Source organism: Sturnus vulgaris, chromosome 26 (assembly GCF_052056855.1).
Source record: "Sturnus vulgaris isolate bStuVul1 chromosome 26, bStuVul1.hap1, whole genome shotgun sequence".
Lineage (NCBI taxonomy): Eukaryota > Metazoa > Chordata > Aves > Passeriformes > Sturnidae > Sturnus > Sturnus vulgaris.
Genome location: NC_142268.1, coordinates 5,550,791 through 5,577,805, shown reverse-complemented (window position 1 = coordinate 5,577,805; position 27,015 = coordinate 5,550,791). Strand labels below are relative to the sequence as shown.

At 45.2% G+C, this 27,015-nt stretch overlaps 1 protein-coding gene and 1 long non-coding RNA gene across 7 annotated transcripts in view; one reads left to right on the top strand and one right to left on the bottom strand.

Annotated features, from left to right (window-relative positions):
- Positions 1 to 26,997, bottom strand: part of LOC148221213 (uncharacterized) — a 48,197-nt gene extending 21,200 nt beyond the window's left edge. For all 3 annotated transcript variants that reach the window (XR_015808505.1, XR_015808503.1, XR_015808504.1), the window contains exons 1-2: positions 26,644 to 26,997; positions 21,180 to 21,377 (exon numbers count right to left, since the gene is read on the bottom strand). This is a non-coding gene — a long non-coding RNA (uncharacterized LOC148221213). The remainder of the gene's footprint in view (positions 1 to 21,179; positions 21,378 to 26,643) is intronic.
- On the top strand, positions 951 to 25,210 carry SLC1A6 (solute carrier family 1 member 6). 4 transcript variants are annotated; one of them, XM_014884352.2, is made up of 12 exons: positions 958 to 1,180; positions 10,872 to 11,129; positions 11,967 to 12,104; positions 12,901 to 13,105; positions 13,963 to 14,005; positions 14,610 to 14,950; positions 17,119 to 17,352; positions 18,393 to 18,587; positions 19,015 to 19,149; positions 20,543 to 20,646; positions 22,846 to 22,872; positions 23,540 to 25,210. In XM_014884352.2, the coding sequence occupies exons 2-11, from the start codon at positions 10,916 to 10,918 to the stop codon at positions 22,848 to 22,850; spliced, it is 1,614 nt and encodes a 537-aa protein (XP_014739838.1). In that variant the 5' UTR covers positions 958 to 1,180; positions 10,872 to 10,915; the 3' UTR covers positions 22,851 to 22,872; positions 23,540 to 25,210. The 4 variants fall into 4 exon arrangements, with proteins under 4 accessions (XP_088035273.1, XP_014739838.1, XP_088035272.1 ...); XM_088179146.1 differs by lacking the exon at positions 22,846 to 22,872; XM_014884350.2 differs by lacking the exons at positions 22,846 to 22,872; positions 23,540 to 25,210 and having other exon boundaries at positions 20,543 to 20,940.
- Positions 26,998 to 27,015: the final 18 nt, after the last annotated feature.

Genomic DNA, 27,015 nt, shown 5'->3' with positions numbered 1-27,015 from the left:
AGCAGGACTCTTTAGTTTTGACCTGCTCCTGGTTGGATGAATTTAAACTCTGTGGCAAGCTTCAGCCACAGATGCAATGTATCAGTGTTGGTATGCCAAAGCCATAGCACACAGCAAAACCCCTATACTGGGGCCACCTGAATTAAGGAGAAGGCTACTTTCCCTAAGCAACTGTGTCCATTGTGAGTCATGTATCTGGTAGGGCTAGAAACAGAGGTGCTGTTGTAATTTGGGCGCTGTGGCTTGATTTTTGGATATAATTTTTTACTCTGCCACATTCAGAGGCCAGCATGGGCTGTGTGGTGCTCACACCTGTACCCTGACTTGTGGTTTTGACATAGTGCATTGATCAAAGTTCTGAAAAGTGGGAGTTTTATCTAAGAAACTGCATCAGGAATCAATATTTAAGAAATCAGTGAGCAGTGGAAGTTTTGCCTGCTTCCTTGGAATCAGACTATACAGCTACTGTATTTCCTTTGCATGCTCAGTGTGAACTGATTCCGCCATATGATGTGACTAATAGATCGAAGGGAAATGGCAGCAATTTGGCTGAGGCACAGACACACATCTATCCCCTAAGGCTGATCTGGACAAAGCACAGGGGCCTGTCTGGACCTCAGAGGTCCTGTGCACACAGACTGGACCAGTGAAGGACCTGCCTGTCCAGTACTCAGCTGTTGCTACTGGATTGACTTCTGCATGCAGCCTCCCTTGTGGAAGGAACCCTTGTAAGGGGCAGGAGTGGAATGAGGATGAGATTTGATTCTTACTTAACTGGCTGCCCTGCTCTCTGTTACTAACTCTCCTTGAAGCTTATGTGAGGAGGCAGAAGAAAGTGCCAGCAGGTTTCACTGGTACTGTGACCAGTAAGGGCTCTATGCAGTCTCTGGTGACAGGTGCTTTCTGTGCTCTGGTCTGGTGCAATCATCAAAGATTTTTTCTGTCTCCTCCTACATGCCACTCCCCCACCCCTTTCTGCCATGTATCCTGAGCATATACAGTCTTCCTTTCCTCTCTCAGGAGGTATTGCTCAGAGCTCTCTGCTAATACTGTACCTTTCTAGGGAGAAAATCCTGCTTCCTGCCTTTGAAAGAATTAAAGAACGAAACAACGCAGAATAATCCCCCAAGAAGAAAACGAATTGCTCCCCTCTGTGCTTGACAACCTGCACTGGTTCCTGGTGAGTGTTTTTATCAGTGAATCGGAATGCGTGAATAAGAGTGATGCCAGTACCAGGGCAGGAGATTTCCTTGGGCATGTGCATGAGAAAGGGGCAGGGATAGCTCTCATTTGCTTTAGAACAGGGGGCTGCCTAGTGAGGGTTGCTCAAAAGTGGGACTCTATGTCTTGGGCTGGGGTTAAATGCCTGGTGGGAAGCTTGAGCAGGACAATCTTATCACAGGACCTTGGCATGAGTAGGGAGCATTGGGGAAAGTCCTTCCAGTATTGGACTTAGGCCCCAAATGCACTGCTCAGCTGGTGATGGCTGTTATTTTAGAGCTCAGCTGGGCTGAAATTCCTGCCTATTGCAGATTCCTCTCCCTTTAGCTGGTGGTCTCTCACAGAGATGGGTCAGTAGCTAGGCCCTGAGCAGATCTGTTCTCCTCCTGGGTTCATTGTTGTGGTAGGAGTTGTCTGGGAGGGAGCTGGCTGACCAGTATCAAGCAACAGAAATGCCCTACTGAGCAGAAAGCCCTTCCAGGGGCTGCTATAGCAACACAAAGATGGCTGAGTTGGGCTTGTGAATGGAGATTTTCAACATAGGCTCTTCGGCTATACTGCTTTCAGCTTGTACGTCTCTTCCCAAGGGCAAGCAATGGGCCAGGCTGCAAAGAGTCTAATAGCCTGAAGGGTGAGGATGCCTCCAGCCAAGGGCGGGGGGCCTATGAACCCTGTGAAGATAGAGATCCTGGTCCTCAGGACTGAAAAAAAATTTCCAGGCAATAGCATAATGGCTGGATTTAATGCTTCTGATCGCAGGCACTGAACTACTGATGGGGGGGAACTCAGGTGGGAATGGAGACATCTACTTCTCCTTTGCCATCCTTGCAAAGACAATCCCCACAAAGCACCCGTTTTACTTAACTGGCAGTGGGAGAACTGTAGCTTCCCATTCTGGAGCGCCCATGGTCTGCCCAAAAGCAAGTAGAGCTTGAGAGCTGCTAACAGCAACTTTCAGACCACTCAGCAGAGTGACATATCCCTTCCTCACAAGCACTGAGCCTTCACCCCACCATGTGAGGATGGGCTATTTAACTCCTCTCCCTTGGTGACCCAGCACCAGAAGTCCACCTCGGACTTTTTCAGCAACCCCTTGCCTTGCTCTTCTCTATCTGCCTAACTGTGCATAACTCTTTCCAACACCTCTCCTTCTGCAGAGATTTCTCCTTCTCCCACTTTGGGTGCTTCCTTGCTACCACTTGCAGAGACATCCCTCACTGAAAATTCTGCTGGTTTTGATGTTGAACATAAAGCAGAGTTTCCTTGGAGACAAGAGAAACAGTGGGCTCCAAGCGCTGATTATTTCACAGTCTGACTGGCTTTCAGCAATGAATACTAAAAAGGGGATTGTGTTAGCAGAGGGAAGAGGGAGCCTGGGGCAGCCGTCATTGAGGGGGACACCTGACATGCTTTTCCAGTGTCATCCCTTTAGCAGCATGGCTTGACCGAGTTCCATGTGCCATGCCTGTGGCAGGGTGTGATGGTACATGCTGTACCAAACACTGCTGTCTTGGGATTATATTGCCTCTCTTCCAACCAGCCCCTGGAGGCTGGTAAACCTGGGAGAGGGTTTGCAATGGGCATTTCTAATTTGGCTGGCTTCTACCAGTCCCAGGAGTAAAACTGGCTAATTAGATTAACCTCTTTTTCTGTTCTTCTACACAGACATTAGTGTAGAATGTCCCAATAGTGGGACAATGTGTAAAGCAGCTGCATTTCAGTCATTGTTTCCCATCCATTTGTTCTGAGTACTGACAACTGAGCCTGTCCCAGCCAAGAGCCTGAACCCTCTGAAGAATGGAGCTCTCTGCTGTGCTGGACACACAGATTTTTGCCTCTCTTGGGGCAGGTTATTTGATCATCAGCTAATATCTCTTGGACACATTAGCAATTAGAAAGCTGTGCCAGTGTGTTGTATGAGGGCAGAGGAAGCAGGCATGGGATGACTGCTGTGCTCTGCCTCATGAGAGAGCAGAGCACAGGGCAAGAAGGCAGTCTTAATCTGAAATTTTTGTTACTTTCTCCAATCCCACGCACCATGGCAAGAATGCCCTGTAATGCCAAGTCCTGCCAGTGGTCGGGACCTTCCCCTTTCCCAGAGGAGTATCTCACAGTGGATCCACTTGATTGATGGCTCCCCCTCTGCTGAGACATCCCTGAGTCCTCACAATCTGTCCAAGAGCCACAAATGGCACTTGGCTGTTTCAAGGAAGCAGCATTTTCTTGTTTGCCTTTTAGTGCAGTGAAGAAGTGCAGTGCAGGGGTCAGAGGGTAAGAGAAGAGTGGAGAACCGACCATGTCTCTATTCTAATTATAAATGTAAATCACCTCCAGGACACTGCCATGGACAGGATGTGTCAGTGCTGTCTGAAGTCCCGTACAGCTTTGTCTCACAGCACATCAGCAGAAGGAAGATCACAGCATTGCTGAGGTTGGCAGGGACCCCTAAACATTATCTAGTGCTATCCCCCTGCCCAAAGCAGAGTCAGCTACAGTTTGTTGCTCAGGACTGTGTACAGACAGCTTTTGAATATCTCCAAGAATGGAGAACATCCCGCTAGCCTCTCTGGGCAATCTGCCCGAGTGTTCAGTCTGTCTTGCAGTGACAAAGACTCTCTTAATGCTTAAGAATTTTCTGGTACTTCAATTCATGTCTGACACCTCTCATGGTCATTGTGCAACACTGAGAAGGGTCTGGCACTGAAATCTTCAAACCCTCCCTGCAGGCGTACATTGATAAGACCTACCCCAAGCCCCCTCTCTTCCAGGCTGAGGAGTCCCAGATCTCCCAGTCTTTCCTTATGGGAGATGCCCGAGTCCCGCCATCATCTCTGCAGTCCTTCAGTGGATTCTGTTCCCTGTGTCCATACTGGGAAACCCAGACCTAGACACAGCATGCTATCTGTGGCCTCACCAGTGCTGAGTCAGAGGGGAGGGATCCCCTCTCAACCTGCTGGCACAAGCAGAGTTTCTGGACTCTAGTGCTGGTCCCATCTGGGATGTCTTGCGAGTTCTGTGGTCCCAGGGGTGACCCTAATAAACTGTTATTAGGGGTTTGATGTCGAGTCTTGTCTGGACCGTGTAAAGTAGTCAGATATATTTCTTCATCCACCACATTATTCTGACCATTACCTGGACAAAGCCAGGCCAGAGGTCTCGGCAACCCACCCCTATGCTCAGAACACTTGCTGCTCTGTGACCTCAGAGCTGTTCCATGTCTCTGGAATGAGGGCAGATCTGTGCCCAGGCATGAAGTAGATTTATTTCCCTACATGTAATTTCTCTTCTTGTCATGAAGGGGCGCTAAGGCATTAGAAGCTCACACAAAACAGAATAGTCACCTTTGGTTCCAAACAGCCAAACAGCTTCTCTGCAGGCAACAGAACAGTCTATTCTCCCTGGCAGAAACTCAATGTATCACTACTATACAGAACTGACCTCCTCTGGCCAGCAACACTGCCCTGACTTCTTGGGAGATGTTTCCCATGTGGAACTGAGCCCTCTCTGCAGATCTACATGCTGTGTAGATCTGCATATGCAGATACAACCTCCAGCTTCCCCCAGATCCTGCCTCCAGATGCAGACCTACTGCCACAGTTCTGGGCTCTGCACTGTGCCAACACTGCCCAGTGACAGGCACCACACCCATGGGGCTCTGCAGGGCTACCCCAGCACCATGGAACAGGTAGACTGTTCCTGCCTGCCCAGTGGACAGACTGGATTTATGACCAATGCATTTCTGAGGAAAGTCTGCCCTTCAGCTCTGCTGATAACCTGAAACATGCACGGAGCAGGAGGAGCTTGCTTGCGAGCTCCCATGGATGCAAACTGTCTTAATACAGACAGTGCAAAACTTTTCAGCACATGAAGAAAATGTTATAAATATTTACAGCCTGCTTCTTGATGTCTGAATAACTGAAGGAGGAACATTTCAGTAATGATGAGTTTATAACAGTCAAACTTGGCTGGGTTTTTCTGAAGCTGAGTACAACAGAGAAAGTAAGTTATTGAAGACTTTCACAGCAGCTTTCCTAGAATCGGAGAAAAATGCAAAATTTCTTCAGCAAGTAACTTGAAATTTGCCCGAATAATTTAATTTTTTTTCTGTTGTTGTGATGTAGCAATATTTAAGACGTGTATATGGGTTTCTAAATGCTAACAAATCTCAACAGTTTCAAGCATTTAATGTTGAAATGTGAAACCTGTATCATTTCCAGAAGTGATGTGGGCAGGTCTTGTCATTTTCACTTTATCACAAGACATAGTCTGAGATTACCCTCACCCTAAATTTCAAACACGGCATTGTACCAACTACTAGGAGGAAGATTAACTCTGTCCCAGCTGCCACTCATCCTCTCAGGGATGGAATATTTTCTTCTTTGTCCCTTAATGTCTCTTAAATAATTCCTAGTACTTTCTTCTGTCAGTCTGTGCTTTTCTGTGGTCTTTCGTTTCTTTGTGAGTCACTGGAATTAAGTTTTTCTTTCTGTGTTTACTGCTTTTCATTTATGCATAGAGCAGATCATTCTTCCTGTCACTTGTGAGCAGATGAGTAGCTCAGCCCTCTGCACACTTTCTTTTTGGACCTCAAAATTGAAATCTCTGTTGGCAGCCTGTCACCACAAGTGGTGATGAAAAGGGGATCTCCCCTTCATTCCCTTTCATATCCATTGCTTTAAAAACCCCTCATATATGATCCTTGACAAAAAATTTTTAAAACCCTGACTGATCTGACACTGCAGCCATATCCTTATTAATGTGGGTGTTCCTTCAACTAGGTGCATTTGAAGATTAACTTTCACTTCTGCTGTCCTAGTTCTCCATTTAAACAAGCTGGTCTTTTCTCTGGAATAGGGGCATGGCCAAAATGTGGGAGACTGTGTGTCTTTATGGAACCTGTAGTCAAAGACTACATTCAAGATACTATTTCAAGAAGGTTCTCTGCTGTATACAATATTTTACTCTCAGATTTTAAGTGTGAAACTTTGTAGGACTAACATTATTTAATTTGTGAGAAGGGGATGCAAACCTGCCCTGATGCTCCCCCTTTTGGCCCTCCAGCACTGAGTGTGCCATGGCTATCTCCAATCTCCCTTCAACCAGAATTTTAAGACCTTCTGTCTTTAAAACATGCTCACAGGAAGATGCTGCACACTGGATGCTTTTCTAATGGTGGCTTTTCTGACGTTGGCTGCTTTAACAGCAACAAAAGATAAAGAGGACAGATGTTCTTCAATGTCCAGTACAAGTTGAAACAGTATCTCAATTGATTCAGAGATTCCCTGTTTTCTAGCTCTTTCTAAGTCCTCAAGCTCTATTGTACTCCTTCCCCCATGTTGGAAATCTCTTTGGGTAAATGGAGAGATAACCACAGAAAAATTTGCAAAGAGCAGGCCAAAATGTAGTGTAGAAGTCTTCCTTCCTCATTTTTCTCTTTCACCAACATCTGACTGATATTTTTAAAATTATGTGAAACCTCACAGCCAAGAACTAGGCATTAGTTTTGCAAAACTGAACTTTACTGTGAAATATCTCGTGCTCCCTGCTCGATCCTTGAAGTTACCTCCAAAAATGCTCTCTCAAATACCTCAGTGTTTCTGGCAGAGTGGAGACTGGTGAAGCAGCCACGAATAGAACAACCTTCATCGAGAGAGCAAAGCCACCTTTTTCCTCACAAGAAGGAAAATCCAAGCCATTATCAAGAGAATTTTTGTGACTTACTGCAGCAGTCTGAGAACTTCTTGCTGATGCAATAGAGAATATTTGCACAATTCCAGACCAGCAACACAGAGAGAATGCGCTATGGAGGGGGCTGCTCTGCTGCAAAATATGCAGATAGAGAAAGGGAGAAAGTCAGCAAGAGGATGGGGACATCAAAGAAGCAAGATATGCTGGTGAGTTCCTTATGTGCTTTTTTTTTGCTCTAAGAAGGCAGCTGAACACATGGCGCAACATGCGATCTAACGATTAAACCTATACTTTCCTGTATCGAAATAGAAATTTAATTTTGTTTGGACAAAAATACATTTTTTAGTGCATGGAGATGAGAAGGCATCTGGAAAAAAGATTGGGTGAGTCTGTTTATATTTGTGGGTTCTGCTCCCACCTCCCCTGTACAGGAAATTGTGCCATTGCTGTGATATGGTCCAGCTCTAAGAAAGGCAAAATTTGAAAGACAAGGAGCCCAGTTTTCCGTACACAACATAGACCTCCTCAGGTCACCACAGCAAATGAGAAGTCTGGTTTGTTCATAGAAAGTCTGTGGTGGGTGATTTTAGAGCCATCAATGTGACTTTTGACTTCACTAAACTGTTTGGAGCTTTTCACATTACCAATGTGTGCTGGGTCGTTTGATGAAGAGTGAGTGGTTTGGGAGTAAGGAAAAGAGTGTTTGGGGTTTGAAAATTTCTCTGGTAGCTCTTCTTTTGGAAGTGATTGTCTCGGGTAGCAATCTGCTCTACTGTAGGAAGCCACATGGCATCCCTGCTGACTGGGAAGAAAGCTAATGTTATTCTAATCCACAAGAAAGGTGTAAGGGAAGACACAAAGAACTACACAAAGACTTGTGAGTCTAACCTCTAGAAAAATTATGGAGAAGGTCCTACTGAATACTACTGAAAACATTTGAAGAAAAATACAATCTTCAACATGGGTTCACAGAGGAAAAGTCCTCTTTAACCAGTCCGATTTCTTTCTATGATGAGGTCGCATCTGAAGCTGATAAAGGGAAGGTGGTGCATGCAGTTTTCCCAGCTTTTAGTGAGGCTTTTGATACTGTCCCTCACAGCATCCTTCTGGACAGTTGTCCAGCTGTAGCAGGGGCAAGTTGATGGTGTATAGTGTGAAGAGTCAGCTGGATGGTGGGGTTTGAATGGTTGTAGTGAAAGGGGCTGTGTCTGGCTGATGAGTGGTCACTGATGGCGTCCTTGGGGCTGAATACTGGGGCCAGTACTGTTCAGTATTTTTATCCATGATCCAGATGCAGGAATTGAATATCCCATTAGCAAGCTTGCTGACAATGTCAATCTGGGAGGTGCTGTTGACTTTCTTGAGGAACAAGAGGCCTCAAAGGAGAATGTTGATTGAAATGGAGCACTGGGCTATCTCAGGCATAAAACAGAAGTAGTCCAAGTGCTATTTGTCTGTGGCTGGGAGGGAGTAACGCTGAGTACAAGTCTAAACTGGGAGAGGAATAGCTGAAGAGCAGAGAGAGACCTGGGGGTGCAGACTGGCCACAGGCTCAAGAGGAGTGAACAGTGTGCCCAGACAGCTGAGAGGGCAAATTGCATGCTGGAGACATCACACATAGCATGACCAGCAGGTCCAGAGAGGGGATTATCCCAGAGTAGTTAGCATTGCTGCAACCTCACTTGGAGCACTGTGTGCAGGGCTGGGCTCCAATATTAAAGAAGGATGTGAAGATCCTCAAATATGTCCAGAAGAGGGGAATGCATATGAACTTTCTGGTGAAGAGCTGGAAGGCATATCCCACAAGGAGCAGCTGAGTGCTCTGGGCTTGTCTCCTTCAGAGAAATGGAGGTTGGGAAGCATTGCTTTCTGAAGCTTCCACACGAGGGAAGGTGGAGAGGGAGGTACTGGACTGTTCTCTCTGAGATCCAGGGGCAGCACAACTGGAATGGTCCAAAGTCGTGTCAGGGGACAATCAGAATAGACATTTGGAAGCATTTGAATGCCCAAGCAACATGGACAAGTAGTAATGGCCTGGAACGAAACCACAAAAAGTTCCACCTTGGCATGAAGTAGCACTTCTTTACATTGAGGGTGGCAGACGACTGGAACAGCTGCCCAGGCAGGTCATGGAGTCTCCCTCGGGAGACACTTAAACCCACCAAGGTGTGTTCCAGTATCACTTGTTTTGGGTCATTTGTTCAACTCTGTATCTGGAAAGCTATAAATGATACAAGTTTATTGTGGGAGACAAGGGTTTAGAACTCATAGTTTCTACACCTACTGTCAGCTTCAGGAAGCACAATCTTAATGAACTGAAAGATTGCAGTTCCTTTTTCTCATGTGTAGCTGTGAAAAGCAGGACTGTCAGTGGAGAAGGAAGACAGGCAAAGTTTTCACACAGCCTGGTGTGTATTGTCTACATCAACATATAAAAGTGAGGTGGTATAGTAAGGAATGGAATGCTTGATCAAGCTGGAATGAGTGGATTAAAATCCATGGAATGTCGTTTGCTGATTCAAAAGCTGGGGTGACCACAGCAGCACTGCAAGATTCCTGCAGCAAACAGCCATCATCTTTGCCAGTGGCCTTTGCGCAGCTTAGCCTTGGGAGGGCTTAGAGTGACTTGACAGGGCCACCTCAGGTGTGTCTGCTGCTCTGAATTTCATGAATGCATTAGCAACTGTGCAAACAATATTTTCTCAGAATGGAGGTTTTTCTCCACCTTCTGTGCATATGACCTTGCAATCTTGCAAGAAGCAGTTTCTCTTTAAGGCAATGTCTTCAGTTCATGATAGGCATTTACCTAGCTCCAAATGGAGGATACTAGGTTTGCAATTTATAGAGAATATAGTCTCTATTTGTGAGGGTTTCTTTGGTTTAAATTTAGGATTACAAATGGACTAGCTCATCTCAAAGATGGTCATCCAGCACTTACTGATGTGCTAAGGTGACTTTGTTCTTCTTTGGTTTCATTTAGGTTTGTATTACAAACTGTTTCCTTTGCAAACTCCAGGGAACAAGAATAATTTTCAGACCTTCCATCTGTCAAGGCACAGTGACAGAAGAAAAATGGCACCTGCATAGTCAGGCAATAATCTTTCTTATTATGTGAACTGTTGGGCGGCTGGTGCCTTTAGCACTCTAGAGGGGACTGATTTGCCTGTGTAGCCTCCTTGTTTTCTGAGGAATATGAAAATAACAGTAAAACCTAAACAGATAAAGTACAGTAGACTGTCCAGCCTTGCAGCCAATTGGTAATGGAGCAGAATTGGTTCTTTATTTATCTCTGTGGAGTAGGTTTGATTTCAGTCTTAGTATTTATGAAGACAGAACATCAGCTTAATCCTATCAATGGAGTTTGACAAGAGATACTACTTGAAAGTCCTGTTTCAAAGGAAAGTCATAAATAAATGAATATAAATGAAGTATTATCCTCAGGCTCCATGGAAGGCAAGGGGATAATGTTCCTTTCTACAGAAACTGCCAGCACCAGTTGCTGTCATGGAGAAAGTTGTTGTGGTAGGGACCTGTCCACCTTGGAGCTGCATCAGAAATGTTGTTCGCTGCTTGGTTTTGTTTGGAAGTGCTTGTATATGGGAAAGGGGTTTCTTGCCAGATGATAAAAATAAAATCCATTCCAAAGTGATCAAACTCCTAAGAACAAGCCTGGGTGGCTATGAAGCCACTTCTGGCTGCCCAGGCCAACATAAGCCACTCTTCAGTGCAGGTTGGTTCCTATAGAGGCCAGAGCCTCTCTAGAGGCATCAAAACGGTAGTGACAAGACCCTGGCAGCCCTTTAGATACCCTTCCCCAAGGTCTGCTCCTTGCAGATGGTCACAGGATCTCATTAATCAACTTTAAATAAACCTTTGTAAGCAGGCTCTAGGGAAATGACCTAAAGCTGAAGGTAAGATATGCCACAGCTTATGCTTTCCTGCCTGTACTTCTCCCTGCCCAGCATAGGCAGAGCTGTGCCTGGAGGACTAAGCAGCTGTGCTGACCATGAGCGAGCAGAGCCATGTCAACAGCCTGTTCCTCAACGAGGATGCAGCCAAGCGGCTCCACGCCGACAGCCGGGTGCAGCAGTTCCGGCAGGCTGTGCAGAAGCGGGCGGCACGGGCCAAGAAGCGGATGCACAGCATCACTGCTGAGAGTGCTAAATGCTTCTTCAGGAGAAATGCCTTTGTCCTCTTCACCATTGCTGCGGTCCTACTAGGTATGGAGCTGGTGGCAACATCAGGCACCATTTATAAATAAGGGGAAATATTTGTATATTTTACAAAGATTTTATTTTACCATAGTGATTTGACTAAGGAGTTCAAGCTGATGAGCTGACAGCTCAAAGTACTGTCCACATCATGAGTACTTTTGTGTGCAAAATCAAGAGACCCAACAGAGAGTGTGTATGTGGGAGGGAGTCCTCATTGATCCTTTCTGGCTCCAGCATAGAAACAGTCTACAATAAAAAGAGTTTGATGGTCCAACTCAACCAATCCTTGGTACAAATCATCTAGGTTTCTTCAGAGGCATCTTGTGAATGTAGCTGTAGGCATAAGGGCTTTTCAGATTTGTCCCACAGCTTTAGCTTGACAGGACCAGAACTGCTGCAAATGGCCGTGATACAATGCACACCAAATTTGCTTAGCAGATAGCAGGATGTCCCTAGGTTTTGATCCGGGCTATATGTCTCTAACTGGCTGAACTTGGCTTTAAGAGGTGGGTAGACAAAGAATCTGAACTTATTATTTATTTTGGCCTGGGAGATCATATCTCTCATCACACCATTTTGTATTCATGAGCTTCCTGGGAACAGACTCCGGAAGAGCATCAGACAGGGAAAAAGGAGACCTGTGGTTTTGCACAAGGCTCCTCTGCACATAAATATGTCAGAGGGAGAGAGAGCATACCATAAAAACTGGATCATAGCCTTTCAGATAATGAGCATTTGTTCCTTTGGGAAGAGGATGAGAAAGAGAAAAGCTACATTGTAGGACTGAGGGACAGACCACATCACACTGTCCCACTTCCATTCTCATCCCTTGCTGATCCACAGGGATTATCCTGGCCTTCTCCCTCCGGCCCTACCAGCTGACCTATCGCCAGATCAAGTATTTCTCCTTCCCTGGTGAGCTGCTGATGCGTATGCTCCAGATGCTGGTTCTTCCTCTCATTGTCTCTAGCTTGATTACAGGTGAGAAGTGCTTTCTGCTGCTTTCAGCCAAGACAATGGTCAGCAAAGCTGTTGTTGGGGTACCTCTTCATGACCCAGCTGGAGGTGCTTGGATTAGCTTGGCTAGTAGTGACAAGCCTGAATCTACAGCCATAGTGAACATGATCCACACTGAGACCCCTGCTGGCTCAGCAGTGGTGCAGAAAAGCAGAAGACCTTGTGCTTTCTCAGAAGATTGAGGAGAATGCAATGTAGTGGTTCCAATGCTCAGAACTTGAGCACTAACAAGGATTTAATCCTACATAATCTCAAATGTCTCCAAGTTTGTTGCCCAAGTAAACTTCAGGTTTCCTCCAGCCTAGAGAAGGTTAATTTGTGTCAGTTCAAAAGGGTTGAAGCTGATCACCAGCTGGAGGCTCATTTCACCCATATCCTCAAGGAAGACATGACAGACAGCCAAGCTTTCAGACAGCAGAAGGGACTGCAAGGTGTTACATCTGCTGAAACATCCCACCATTAGGGACTGAAAGGCCCATTGTATTAGGAGGGAATTATTCCCTTCTGAGAACTTTTAAAGAAAACTGCTACATTCCCAAATACAGACTAAGATCCACTAGTGCTATGTTTCTTCATGACCACAAGCCACATTCTTCCATGTCAACATCACCTTGTAACTCCAAATTCTATTCCCTGTAGAGACCCTAGCTCCCTGTCCAACTCATGCATGAGCCTTGCACCCTTTGAGTCTTCCTCAAGCTTTCCCATTCTCTCTGAGACGATAGGCTTCCTCACCTTGTCTCTCTGTGTGACACTCCAGGAATGGCCTCACTGGATAGCAGAGTCTCAGGGAAGATGGGGATGCGGGCTATTATCTACTACATGGTGACCACAATCATAGCTGTCTTCATCGGCATCTTCATGGTGATCATCATACACCCAGGAAAAGGATCTAAGGACAAACTTCACCGAGAAGGCAGAATTGAGCAGGTGCAGACCACAGATGCCTTCATGGACTTGGTGAGGTAGGTAAACAAGATGGTCTCATGTTGAGACCATATCAGTGAGATCACATTCCTCCATGGAGTAGTCTTTTGAAGTATCACAGCTTTAGGCACATAGTCTTAGGGAAAGAGGTTAATGGCTGAGTCTTGGAATGCCTACTACTTCTAGCTTAATCTAGCTAACTGGCTTTGCCACTCTGAGACTGAGTGCTTGGCCTGGAGTCCAGCCTTTCTCTAGAGGTATTAATATAAGAGGTCATGGTGTGCTTAACAAAATAAATAATGAAAACCATCAGTGGCTACTTTTCAGAAATTCACCTGGCAAAGACTATGCCAAATATCCATCTTCAACAACCAAAGGAAATCAAGGAAGTGGTTCCCAAAACGTTACCTTTTCTTCCCTTGCTGTGACCTTACTCAGTGAATTGCAAAGCTGTACCATCTCAAGTGGTATAAAGCTGTGTTTTTGAGGTACAGGATAACAGAGAGCTAAAATGACAACTGTAGTGGTAAGGCTGAGAGCAAAGCAGTGTATTAAACATTGTAATATGGTATTGTTTCAAGGTTTGGTTGGGTTTGATGATGGTTTTACAATGTACCTATACCCCAGGGCAGGGTGTGTGTCATCTCTTTCCACATACCTGAATAACTTTCTGGAGTCTGAAAACATGCAGTGGAAGTCTGACAAGTTGCAAGAGGGGCTGAGTCCAAATCAGCATATTCCCTTCTTCTGTCAGTCAGACCGAAAGGGCTTAAGTGGACATTGTAAAAGTTGTGACCTCAGACACTGCTCCAGGACAAAGAAGTTGGCCAGGAAGCCCATGTTTTCTTCCTAGTTCAACAGGACAGTAACTCTTTCCTTGTTTTATCTACTGCAGGAATATGTTCCCGCCCAACCTGGTAGAAGCCTGCTTCAAACAGGTATGAAATCTCATCTTTGCGCCCTGTGCCCTGGACCATGGTCCTATCTACTTCTCTGAGGGATGGATTACCACTTTATTCCCCAGGTCTGACTGCTGCAGGAGGCAGTACAGACGTATTCTGCATTATAGAATACGTAGTCTGTATTATAGCATCCCCCATGCAAGCTTTTCAAACTGTCTGTACATGAGGGCTTCAACCTCCATCCCATCCCACAGAGGCAGGAAGGGTTTGCATGATTTCAGGTAGCAGGCTTGGACTGGCAGTGATATGGAATAGATTCTCCAAGAATCTGTCTCTTCTGCAGTGCTAGTGCCCTTAGAAGCAGCACAAAGGGCTATCAGAGAAGCCAGAATATCTCAGTCCTTGTGACATGAGATGATCTAATGGTCTCTTTTGTCCTTCTGCTCTATGAATTTTCTGAACTTTCTGGTGAAAGCACTACACTGCGGTCCTTGAGAACAGGCAAAGCAAGTTTCCCACATAGGTCAGCAGCAACTTGCAGTACTCTCCTTACTTTAAGAAGGGATGTAAGAGCCTAGCATGTGTCCTGATCATCTGAACTAGGGCCTGTGAGTGCATTTGATAATCTGTGTCTTTTCAGTACAAGACTCAGTACAGCACCAGGGTCTTCACCAGAACCATCCTCCACAGCAGCAATGTCACAGCAGGTGTGACAACCACTCAGATGCCCATGCCTGAGAATTTCACCAGCATCATGGAGAATGTCACTCATGCCCTGGGAACCATCTCCGAGGTGCTGACCTTTGAAGAAGTCATTCCCATCCCAGGCTCAGCCAATGGGGTGAACGCTCTGGGGCTGGTAGTGTTCTCCATGTGCTTCGGTTTGATGATCGGCAGCATGAAGCAGAAGGGACGGGCCCTGCGGGAGTTCTTTAACTGCCTCAACGAAGCCATCATGAGGCTGGTGGCCATTATCATCTGGTGAGGAGCACGGCCGGTTGGAGCAGGAGGTCTGCAGGTGCAGTTTCCATTGACATGATGAGAAGTGGGGTAGCTTTAAGGATTTCATGCACAAGACAGGAAAAGCAGATGGGCACAGCTCTACTTTGGCTCCATCAAGCTGGAGGGAAAAGTCTGGATGGGATATTTGTTCTCATTTCATTTCCTGTTCTTTTTGTTTTTACCTTAGAAATATCAGGTACACCAGGATTTGCTTTTCTTGAGGCTTGTGGAAACATCCTTGGAAGATCAGAGAGCTGGAGTGGAAGATCTCTTAGCCTTACCAACAGGAGTAGGGTGTGAGGCTTTCTCACCAAAAGCTTTCCTTCCAGCTGTATTCCAGCAGTCTAACTTAGCTATGAATCACAGTAACCCTTTGCCCCTTTCCTGCTTTCAGAGTGGCAGCTGTATGCAGTAATGCAATAGATCTGAGAGCTGAGGTACGTTGAGAGGATCAGCTCAAAGTTACTGTCTTTCAGTTTGAGATCTTTCAGATCATGACTCCTCTGGAGCTCAGCTGCTCATTGCTTTCTGTCAAGGCTCCCTATGACACATGGTCCAGACAAACAAGGCATTGCTGAGACAAGTCCACAATAGAAGGCAGCATTTTACCAAATATTGTTATTTTAAGCTTTTTACCCAATTAGGGCTCAAAGTTTTGTCAGGTCCTGCAAAAGAGGACAGACGCTGGTCTGGCAGAATACATGCAAATGTCTGACAGGGAAGAAATCTGTCAGCCTGACACCCTCTCACACTTTAGATCACTCCAGCTTCCTTTCCTTGATCTTATAAGTCATAGTCTTGTATCTCAGAGCAAAATCCTGAGCACAGCAAGACAGGCCTTACAGAAAAAGGCACAAAGGGGAAGAATATCCCTGAGCTCATAGCAGATGTTGGGAAGCCCCATCCCCCTGGGATCTTTTACTCCATGTCTGAACCAGAACTTGGGGCTTTGCTTTCCTAAGAACAGGTAAGACTTGCCTGAGGGAACAGAAGCAAGAGCATGAGCACAGTGGAACAAGTAGACCTGCACACTACTCCTGAGACCTTCAAAAGCCCTCCTTAAACCTCCCTTTTTAGATGAAGGAAGGCAGGGTGTTTATGTATAGAACATTGGTTATACGTGGGACACTGCCTGTGCATGCCTTCCTGTAGCCACAGTCTGCAGGCCATCTCCCAGGAGCTTGTTTTTCCTGGGGAAATCTGGTCCCTGCCTGCAGCCAAGGATGTGTTCTAAAAGGAAGGTCAGAGGAAATGAAATATTTATGAAATCCTTTCCTGAAACTTTTCCAAACCTCCCAGGATAAGCTGGAGTTTGGCATGTGGATCTCTGAGCCTTGTGCATGAGTTGCATGTGACCTCTTGGGCTGCAGAGGCCCAGCCCTGAGAGGTGTGGCCATGGAGCTGGAATTTTCTTTGGTCCAATTATTATATTAGTGCCCATGATTCTCTCCGTATCTGACTTATTTCTTCTTTTCTGTGAAGCCTCATGGCTGCTTTGTCAGCTGCATTGTCATGGAGGGAGGGGGGAAAGACATAAGGAATGGGAAAGATAGCAGGGTACCTCAAAATTGGGTTTTATATGAGCCATGGCTGCTTTTACAGGTGTTGGTGTACCCAGTCCTTGTTACCCCAGATCTGGAATCCCTAGATGTTCATATTCCCTAAACGTGAGCATCTGAAGACAGCAAGGCTGATACCCCAGAGCCTATTGGACACTCTTGCTTTTACTCTCTGATTCTCTGTTATTCCTGTGCCTCTCAGGGGAAAAAAAACAGCCCAAGCGCTGTTAGGAAAGGAAGGGACTCTGAAGGTTTCTCTACACAACCTTCCTTATCGATTCTACAAGGAGTGTTGTAGAAATGTAGAAAACCCAAGAGGAGGAGGAAACCACCACTGTCCATGCTGTGTGCAAAACAGTGCTGGGGTCCCCAGGCATGCACCAAGAGCTGATTTTTGACCATGGGATGAACAAGTCCCAGCTCTCTCCAGGTTTCTAGAAAATAAACCAGCAGTATAATCCAATATTAGGCTCAGTGAGCACTTATGGTATGCTGGTTTATTGGGGATTTATCCAGATAGCATGTATTAAAGCTGGTGTGAAAGTGTGAGAGCCAGTCCTGACCATAGGCCTTGTGTTTCTGTCACAGGTATGCTCCAGTTGGGATCATGTTTTTAATTGCGGGCAAAATCCTGGAGATGGATGACCTAGCAGTGATGGGAGGCCAGCTGGGGATGTACACGCTCACTGTCATCGTTGGACTCCTCATTCATGCCCTTTGCATCCTGCCCCTGCTCTACTTCATTGTCACTCACCGAAACCCCTGGGTGTTCATTGCAGGGCTCCTGCAGGCTCTCATCACGGCCCTGGGCACCTCCTCCAGGTATGATGGCTATGTAGGAGTGGGGTTTGGGCTGATGTAGATACTACATCTCAGCACTCCATTGCTCTCAATGCAGCACTGTCGTCTCACAATTTCTAGCACTAGCAGCTTTTTGCAGTGGAGCAGCCAAACTCATTTGGGAGTGGGAAGGTTCCCACTGCCCTGCTCAGGAGCCCTACTCACATGACCAACTCAGACCATCACTGAATGGCCTGTATTTCTCCTGACCAAACACGAGGGTTACTTTGCTTACCACTGAAATGCTGAGCTCAGGACAAATATCCTGCTGAATCACAGCATTATTCTACATGCACATAGCTCTCACACACATGTACTTGCACACATTTTCATATCCATCTTTCCCAGGCACACAGACTGTATGCAGGTGTCATTAAACTTCCCAGAGACCTGGGCAAAGGCATCAACACCAGTATGTTCAATGACTTACACTGCCATGTTACACAGTCAAAGCAAGGGATGGTAGGTAACTGTTGTTTCACTAAGTGCTATGTTTCTTGCTATATTTGTGTCCTGGCAAGCACATAGCAGGCTCTTCCACACACACTCTCATACCAAAACACAGAGCATTTTTCCTGCTCATGTTCTCTTCCAGAAATAGTTCTTTGCTTTCTTTGCAAGATATGTTTTCAAACGTGTCATTCTTGTCTTATGGACTGAGAGGGATGGGAAAGGGCTCAAGTTTTTTTCATAGCAGAAAAAGGAATTCTGATCTTGAGGCTCTGCCCTATGCACCCTGAATCCACCTTCTTCTGGTGTTATACCAGCATCATCAGCCTCAGGGTTATACAGCCCCTGCCCCAACCCCCCGAGAAAAGCCATGTCAGAATGTGCAACTGCAGCATGCATCATATCTGAGGAAGCCTTGCTTAGACTGTTCTTTCTCCTAGCAGCTTCTGGCCTCTGGCTCACATGGCAGGGTGAAAAAGCAGGTGGGTAAGGTCATAAACTAGGCAGAGGCACAGTCCTCCTTCCGACATCAGCATACATGCAATTCATGTGGTTTTGTAAATTCCTTTCAGCTCAGCGACTCTGCCCATAACCTTCAGGTGCCTGGAAGAAAACAATGGTGTGGACAGGCGCATCACGAGGTTTGTGCTGCCTGTGGGAGCCACAATTAACATGGACGGCACTGCTCTGTACGAGGCCCTTGCAGCCATCTTCATTGCCCAAGTCAACAACTATGAACTTGACTTTGGGCAAATCATCACAATAAGGTGACTTTTGAAAGAGTTTTGGGACTACAGAAAGGGTTTCAGTTTTGTTGGCTTATCTGAGGTGTGATCAGGTTCCTTTTTTGCTCAGAAGAGACAATAAGAAAAAAAATTATGGGAAAGAATGGTTGTACTACAGTTCCAGGTGTCAAAGCACATGTGGACACCATGACTTTGAAGCTCTACTTGAGCCCTTCTTGCATGTCCAGGTCTTAGGAAAAGCTGTGGTGTGCAGTCTGTTATGAGGGGATGTCTGGCAGGGGCAGTCTGGCATTGTGTTGATGTCCCATGTGTCACCATCCTTCTTGGTGACCAGGGCAAAAAGGCTGCTAAGACGATGATGAGTTTGAGCTACTTCCTGACATTTCTGCACATGCGACCACCTCTTTTCTTCCCTTTGCTGATAGCTCTGCTTTCCCATTCCCTTCAGCATCACTGCCACGGCAGCCAGCATCGGAGCTGCAGGTATTCCCCAGGCAGGACTGGTGACAATGGTTATAGTACTGACATCAGTGGGGCTGCCTACTGAAGATATTACGCTGATCATCGCTGTGGACTGGTTTCTGTAAGTTCCTTGCTCAGCAGGCATGCACTGCTTTGCATTCCTGCCAGTGCTTACAGATCTCGTCTGTACTCCTGATGTGTCTAAAAGCAGGCTCACTAACCTGTGCCATTGAGCTTAAAACACACCTGTATCCCTGAGATCTTTGCACAGTAGCCTTCTATGCCCAGGCTGGAGTCTTCGCCATGTGCTTCAGTGACTCAAGGCATCAGAGGTAACTTGCTGATCAGCCTGGTGACCAAACAAAACGTCCTCCATTTGCTTTATTTAAAATGCACACAGAAATTACCTGCAGAGCCATAGGAAAAGATTATAATAATAACCAAATCCACACTACAGAATGATAGTTCTGGGTTACCAACCACTGAAAGAGGGATGAGACTGGGCTGTACAAAGTTGAAGAGTGTTTACATGGGTGCAGCTAGTCAACCACACTGCTACATTTCAGCTTTCTTTCCTTTTTAAATAAAATCACTTGAGACAAGTGATTTTATAGGAGTGTTCTTAGGAACCAGATTGAAGAATGCATTTGTGCACAGTCCTACCTCTCTGTCTTCTCAGACACTAAAATCCAGACAGATTTTGTCGGTGTTTCCCCTGTTCTTTTGTATCTTGTATTGTTGGTTTGTAGCCAAAGCAGCCAAAACCTGCTCCCAGCCATGGTTGACCAGCTGGAAATAGTTCTGCAGAACAGCTTCACTTCTCCTGGATTGTGCATAAGAACAGACTTGGCTGGGAAGAGCCCTGCCTCCTAATAAGCCATGTTACTTCTTGTGCTTACTCAGAGTAGATTATTTCAATCAGGTGCCACTGTTACCACTGAAGGATCTGATGCGGCGCTGGACTGGTGACAGCTTCAGCAGCTCTGACATACTGTTGTGGTTGTGGAGAATATCTCATTGCAAAGTGTCTTCTAGATGTGCTATTTTGCACAAAGAATCTGGTGCCTTGTCTTAGCGCATGCTGTCTATGTTGAGGAAATCTATGTCCACAGCAGTGCTGTCATAGGTTTGCACCAGAATTTCAGCACTTTTTGTAAAACAAAAAGCAACTTAAGTGAAACAGATGTGGAAAGGCCATCTGAGTCTGCAGCAAGGCTTTCAGAAAGGACAGTGTCCAGTATAAACACAGCAATCTTCCTCTTCACTTCTGTCAAGTCCAAAACTTTTCAGTAAGGAATTGAGAATGCAATAAAACAGGAATGAATGTGAAGCTTGAGCTCAAGGATGTCAATCAAGGAAGGCTCTCTGGGAGTAATTTTCCAGTCAGTGTTGATCTATTATTGGAATGACTTAGAAAGTAGAAAAAGTTTCACTGAAGATGTTTCTTGAAATAATCTTCATCCCCTTAGCTGCTACTATGAAACTGCATTTTGTTCTTCTCTCTGACTTTTCAGGGACCGCCTTAGAACAACTACCAACGTTCTGGGAGATTCTCTGGGAGCTGGCATTGTGGAGCATCTCTCCCGGCAAGAGCTGGATGCACAAGACTGCGAACTTGGTAATTCTGGGATAGAGGAGAAAGAACAGCTCTCCCACCTGGTTTGCCCACAGAATGACACCCACAGGCACTCCAGAAGGGAGACAGCACTGTGAAATCGGGCAGCAGAACACAGATTAATGCCGTAAAAAGTGAAAACTTGAAACAGAAGTCCAGAGTGGAGGACAGAGAAAGATCCATTGTGCAAGACACTCACTTTTCTATCACCTCTGCCACATGCAGTCTTCCCTAATCCTGTTGCTCTCATATTTCTCTGACTGGCATTAAAGAGGAGAAAATTAAACTGCAAAGAAAGCCTGATTTAGTCATTCTTATGAGGCCCAATAGTTACACATGAGTAAGGAAGACCTAGTGAAGGAGCTGGACTAGGAGCTCCTTTATTTCTGATCTAAGTAGCCAGGTATGTTGGGAACACTACCATCTGTGGACTGGCACCAAAATGTTGCCATGTTGCCATAACTCTGTCCTGCAAGATACAGCTGCAAGGTCTTCACTTGATTAGTACCTTCACCCAAACAAGCTTTTAGCATTACCTCGTTGCTCACAGTCCTGGTGTTTGCACAGATGCAAACTGTGTTTGCACTTGATGTTTCCTGAGAGCTCCACTGGCAACCTGTTTGGTTGCAGATACTAGAGTCACTCATGTCCTGAAGGAATGTGGGATCATACGGCAGGGACAGCTGGCTGCTGGCACCAATAGGTATCAATAAGCTTCTCAATAGTGGAAGATCCTAAAGGATTATGAAAGAAACAAACAGTTAAAAAATTTATTATATCCATTATTCACCCTTGAAACAGTTCTTCCCTCTACCAAGCTCTGCCAAAACCTGGCTAACTTCATTTCTCTTCAGCAAACTCTTCTCATCCTGTTGAAACCAGGAGGGGGAACACAAAGCTTAAGAACAATTTGCCCATCTGAGCAACTGGGTGGTACATCCATGCCAGGAATTACTCCCTTCCATGCTCAGAAAACAGTTTTACTCCTCATCACAGGGTTCCTTAAGGAAACGATTCCTATGCTCTCTCTGCCTATTTTCAGAAGTGACTTCTCCTCAGCTACATTGCTGTAGAATATGCTTTCAAACACCTCTGTCTTTCTACAGCTCCTTATCTTTTATAGGCAGAGCCAAATAACTTCTTAGTGTTTGCACAGGTTTGCCAGACTTAAAAATTCAGGATATATTTTTTGATTCCTACCAAAGGGATTTCAGCTTCTACTTAACACATTTGGACATAAGCCCAAATTACACCCATAACATCTCCGAGTGTAAAGATAGAAGTAGGGACCTGCTTCATCCATGCTCTCTCCCCCTTCCTTGGCATGGCCAGGAATACAGCTAGTATCTCTCACACCATTGAACAGGACCACTAGGACTTGTTCCGTAACATCCAGGTCCATGAACACCCAGAAAATGAATGTCTGTAATTCAACTAGGAAGATGTTAAGGATCCACAGTGTTGGGCCTGTTGCAGTGTAGCTGTCCTTCTTTTGACAATGGCTAAGAGCAGCAATAACAGTGAGCAGCCTCCTAACCCACCAAGGAATTATCTAAACTGGGCAGCTTTCATTTGAGGTCTGCTCATTATTCCCAACCCAGTATGTCACTTAGACTCCTCTGCCCTGGCTTTACACACAGTTTTTCATCCCTAGCCATAGCCATACACTCAGAGTTGCACATCGTCGAAGGAAGACCTCAGAGGCATTGCTGGAGTCAACTTTGCCAATCACAACTGCACATCTGCCCATGCTGCCCTCCCTAGCACTAAGAAAGCTTCCTCAACACATTTCTTGAGATGTTCAAAGCCAGATCCTGAGGCTCTTTTTAGTCGTTCCAGAAACTGCAGGGTTATATATTGGTGCTGCCACATTCCACATCCTGTAGGCAGAGTATTGTATTTTTATAGGCTGGACAATTATTTGGAATCTAAGATAAATGCACAAATGCATCTCTTTCATTTAAGACTGGTAGCAGAAGAGGGTAACTAGAAGTGTGTGGTAGTTCTGTTTAGCAGTGGCTAGCTCCAGACTGTAAGGCAGCAAGTTATTTGGTGACCATGGAAGGCAAGATGATTATTTTGATAAGAGATCTACTCTAGCAGGAGGCAAGTGAGCTGGATAACAAATGATTATCCTTCTCTTTGTACACTTTTATTATCTTGTTTGAACACTTTTATAATGTCTGCTCTTCTCCTTTCTAGACTAAACAGATCCTGTATATATCACAGGTAATAATCATTCATGTTCCTCTCCTCTGAACTTTCTTCTTGCTGTTCCACATCTTTCTTGAAGTGGAATGACTAAAATTTGACACAACAATCCAACTAAAGATTTATTATTACTGAGCACTGAGGAAAGAATATTTCCTGTACACTAAGATTTAGACATTGGACTCATGTTACTATGGTTGTTAGTAGACTATGCATCAGACGATCAGGATAACTGTCCCTGATGATGCATACAGCAAACTCAAGTCTGTTCATCTTCTGCTAACTCTTAGCAAGGTTGGACTCTTACTTTGATGAGATGGCTCTATCTGAGGACTGGATCATAATCAAAGAGTTTTCAGATACACTGCATCAGCTTGTACCTACAGTGAGCTAAGACAGCACTAGCTTATCAATAACACTGCTCAGCAGACGAGTCTAAACCTTCAGAAAGAACAGACCTGCTTATAAAACCTAATGAAGTGCTTTATTTTTTAACAACAGCATGACCCTAGCATTGACCCTAGTCCAGTGGTAAGACATGTCAATTCCTAAATAATTTGAAGCAGGATTGTTGCCTATCAAGCAATTTCCCAGCCTGTGTTTGTGCAGTTGATTATTACGATAATTACTACAGTTATTTCAATTTGTCCGTATTGAACTGCTTCTTGATTTTATTTTTTTTCAGACTATTTGTCCAACTTTTCAAGAAAACATTGAATTCTAATCCTGAAGAGACTTCCTGTACAAAAAGGGCAAGCTGAAGGATGAATCAGAAGATTCTTGGATTGCATTCCAGCTCAAACAGGAATTAATTCTGGGAAGTCCTACGGCTTGGGTTACACAGACAGTCATACTAGATGGTCACAAGGATCCCTTCTGGCTTTATAATATATGCACGTGCTTTCTGGCTTAGACATATTGCCAAAGGTCTTTCCACCCAATCATTTCTAAAAGCTATCTGAAAGGATCCTAATGATACTTCAATAAAACTCAGCAGTCTAACCTGTTTTCAGTTCCTGTAAGCAGACATGTACACATATCACAAAAGGGACTCTCCATACCACATTGCATCCACATGTCCACAGATGTTCCCACAAAGCAGAATGCATCAAGCCTTGCCATTTGTGATTTCCTGCTTTCCACACAATATTAACAGAGCACAAACAAGTAGAGGCCTCATTTTCCAACAATGCAAACCAGTCTTTCTTTGGGAATTTCAGAATTCAGCTTTTAGCTCTGGTATTTACCCATGTTGTTAACCAGATTATGATTGGGATTATCTGTTTACAGTACCTGAACATCAAAGTATTGTCAGAAATTTGCATATACTTACATATATATCTATACATATATATGAAAGGGGTGCATGTGTGCAAGCATACGTATATACAGAGTCAAATTTTTTGTTATTAATCCAAGAATGAAAGTCAATATTACAGTCTCACTACGTGTAAAGCTGCATATTTCATTTTGGGGCCCACGTTGATTTACTCATTTAATCCCATACTTAAAATAAAAAACTAAGGCTGTTACACTTCATTCCAGAAATGAGTCTTTCAAAGCCAGATTTCCCAGAAAGGAGCTCATTGCATGCCAATTTTGACTTGTACCTGATGGTGATGAAATGAGAATTTCTCAATGTATAGAAAAAATTCTCCACTGTGTTCTTGTCTGTACACATCCCAAAGACCACCATCCACACTGCATCTGTCTTGGTAAAGGCCAAGCTTTCAGAGCTCAGTGAAGAATACTAAAGTCTTTGTACTCCTTCCAAAGCCAGTGCCAACCTTCTACTAACTCAGCCTTCAAAACTGGATAATTGAAAGGTATTTTGTAATTTTATCCACTAACTTTTAAAACTACCAGATATTTGTGAGTTTACACAGTCTTTACTGCAGTCTTGATGCTTCTACTTGCAGAAACTTTCCATGTTTCTCCTACCTGCAAACAGATTTCTTCCTGATGATTACAGATGGGATGAAACAGAGCTATCTCAATGCATAAATACACAAGTAGCATTTGGATAAGGACATACCTCTTCAATACTAATTGGAAAAGAGAAAATCTAGAAAGAATATCGATTTTCAATTAGGCCATATGTCATTTTATGTATGTGATACATGCACATTGTTCCAGGGGTCAGAGCTGCCCATGAAAACTGACCTGAAATTGTATGTCCTTCTGCTCTGCTCAAAGAAGAACTGGAAATCAGTTCTGTACATACTGTACAGAGTGTTCATGGCATTCATGCAATTTGACTCTGTTAATTCTTGAGGGCTTTTTCTTCATGCCGTTATTTTCAGTGTTAATACAGATAGTTTCCATATTTGAAAAATAAAGGGAATTTTTTCCACAATACTTTTCCTTTTTTTTTTTTTAATTATTTTTTCCTCAAGACTGTGACCTTCCAAAGTCAGAAACATTACTTTTCACGTGATGTATTATATTTTCTTATCTCCATGTGCCTACCTCATGGGTCAAATACTAATCTCACCTTTTGACAAGGCCTTTCCCTAAAGCTGCTTCTCTGATGCTATCTTTGGCATATGTCCATAAACTGACAAAGCAACATTAGGTTTGCTTCATCTGCACCAGACAGCACATAGGCATATACTTCCATCTGGAAAATCCACCCCCAAAATAGATTATGTGGAAGAGGTCCCAGAGGCTTAAACAATAATTTACATTACTTGCTAAAAGGTTGCATTAATAGCATGGCACCTGCACAAAGTGAAAGCTGTTTGTTCTCCCCTGATATCCCTTTTTCTTGTCCTCTAAGACAAGAAAAGACAGCAATCTGCTGAACAATCGTCTAAGAGACAGGAATCAAGCTGAATAACAGGGCTGCTGGGGAAAGGGCATCCCCAGTCCCACAGCACCTAAGAAAGGCAACAGCACAGACTGAGAAGTCAGACCGTAAGATAACAGCAAGTCATGAGCAGGCCTGAGGTGTGGGTCCCAAGGGAGGCTGCCCAGGGCCATTAAGGCCTAATGGTCCACTTGGGGTGCATCTGCAATCCAGTCCACCCTGTCTGCTCTCCCAGCCATGCAGAATCCTGTGTGGTACCACAAGCTTGGCTGAGGGGTCTCTGAAGATCCCCAGTCAAACCCTTCTGCTCAGAGTAGAAGCAACTTGCACAGGCTGCTCAGGACTTTGTCTGATTGGATTTTGAACATCTCCAAGGATGCAGGTTCCACACACTGTTCCAGCACTCAATCGCCACCACTGTAAAAATGCTTTTTTTTGTTTAAATAGAATTTCTTGTCTTTCGATCTGTGCTCATTGCCTATTGTCTTTTCACCAAATACCACTGAGACAACTCTCAAGGCTCCCCTGAATCTTTAAATTTAATTTAATCTTTCAACAGGATGGAAAGATAGGCTGTCAGGAACCTCATGAAGTTGAGCGAAAAGAAATGCAATGTCCTGCACCCGGGGAGGAATAACCAGGACACACGGCAGGCTGACCTGCTGAAGAGCAGCTCTGTGGAGGAGGACCTGAGGGCTCTGCCAGACCCTGAGTTGAACCCCAGCCCCTGCTGTGGCCCTGCCTGTCCTGGCCTGGTGGGGTTCAGGGAGCAGCCTCCCCTCAGCACAGCTGAGGCCACGGCGTCCAGCTCTGGGCTCCCCACTACGAGTGCCACGGACACACCATGGAGAGTTCAGAGAAGAACTGCAGAGATGATGAAGGGGCTGGGCATCTCCCCTGAGGAAAGGCTGGGGGAGCTGGCACTGCTGCCTGCTGAAGGGAAGGCTGGGGGTGTGTCATAAATCTAGAGCAATACCTACCTAGGAGAGGTGTGAAGACAGAGGCAGGTTCTTCTCAGTAGTGCCTGGTGACAGGACAAGAGGCAATAGGCACAAAAAGAAACACGGGAGGCTCCCTCGAAATATCAGGAAAGACTTTTTTATAGAGAGGCTGTTGGAGCAGTGGCACAGGGTGATTAGAGAAATTATGGAGTCTCCATCCTTGGAGATTTGCGGGAGTTGTCTGGCCAATTGACTGCAGGGAACCGAGGACGAAAAGGAAGGCTCGGCAGGGGCCAAAGCCACACTCATGGCGGCCGCGCCCCCTCTCCGGCACCCGCCCGGCCGGGATGGGGGCCGGGAGCGGGACTCGAACCCGCGATCATGGGCGGACTCGGACGTGCGCGCCGCCAC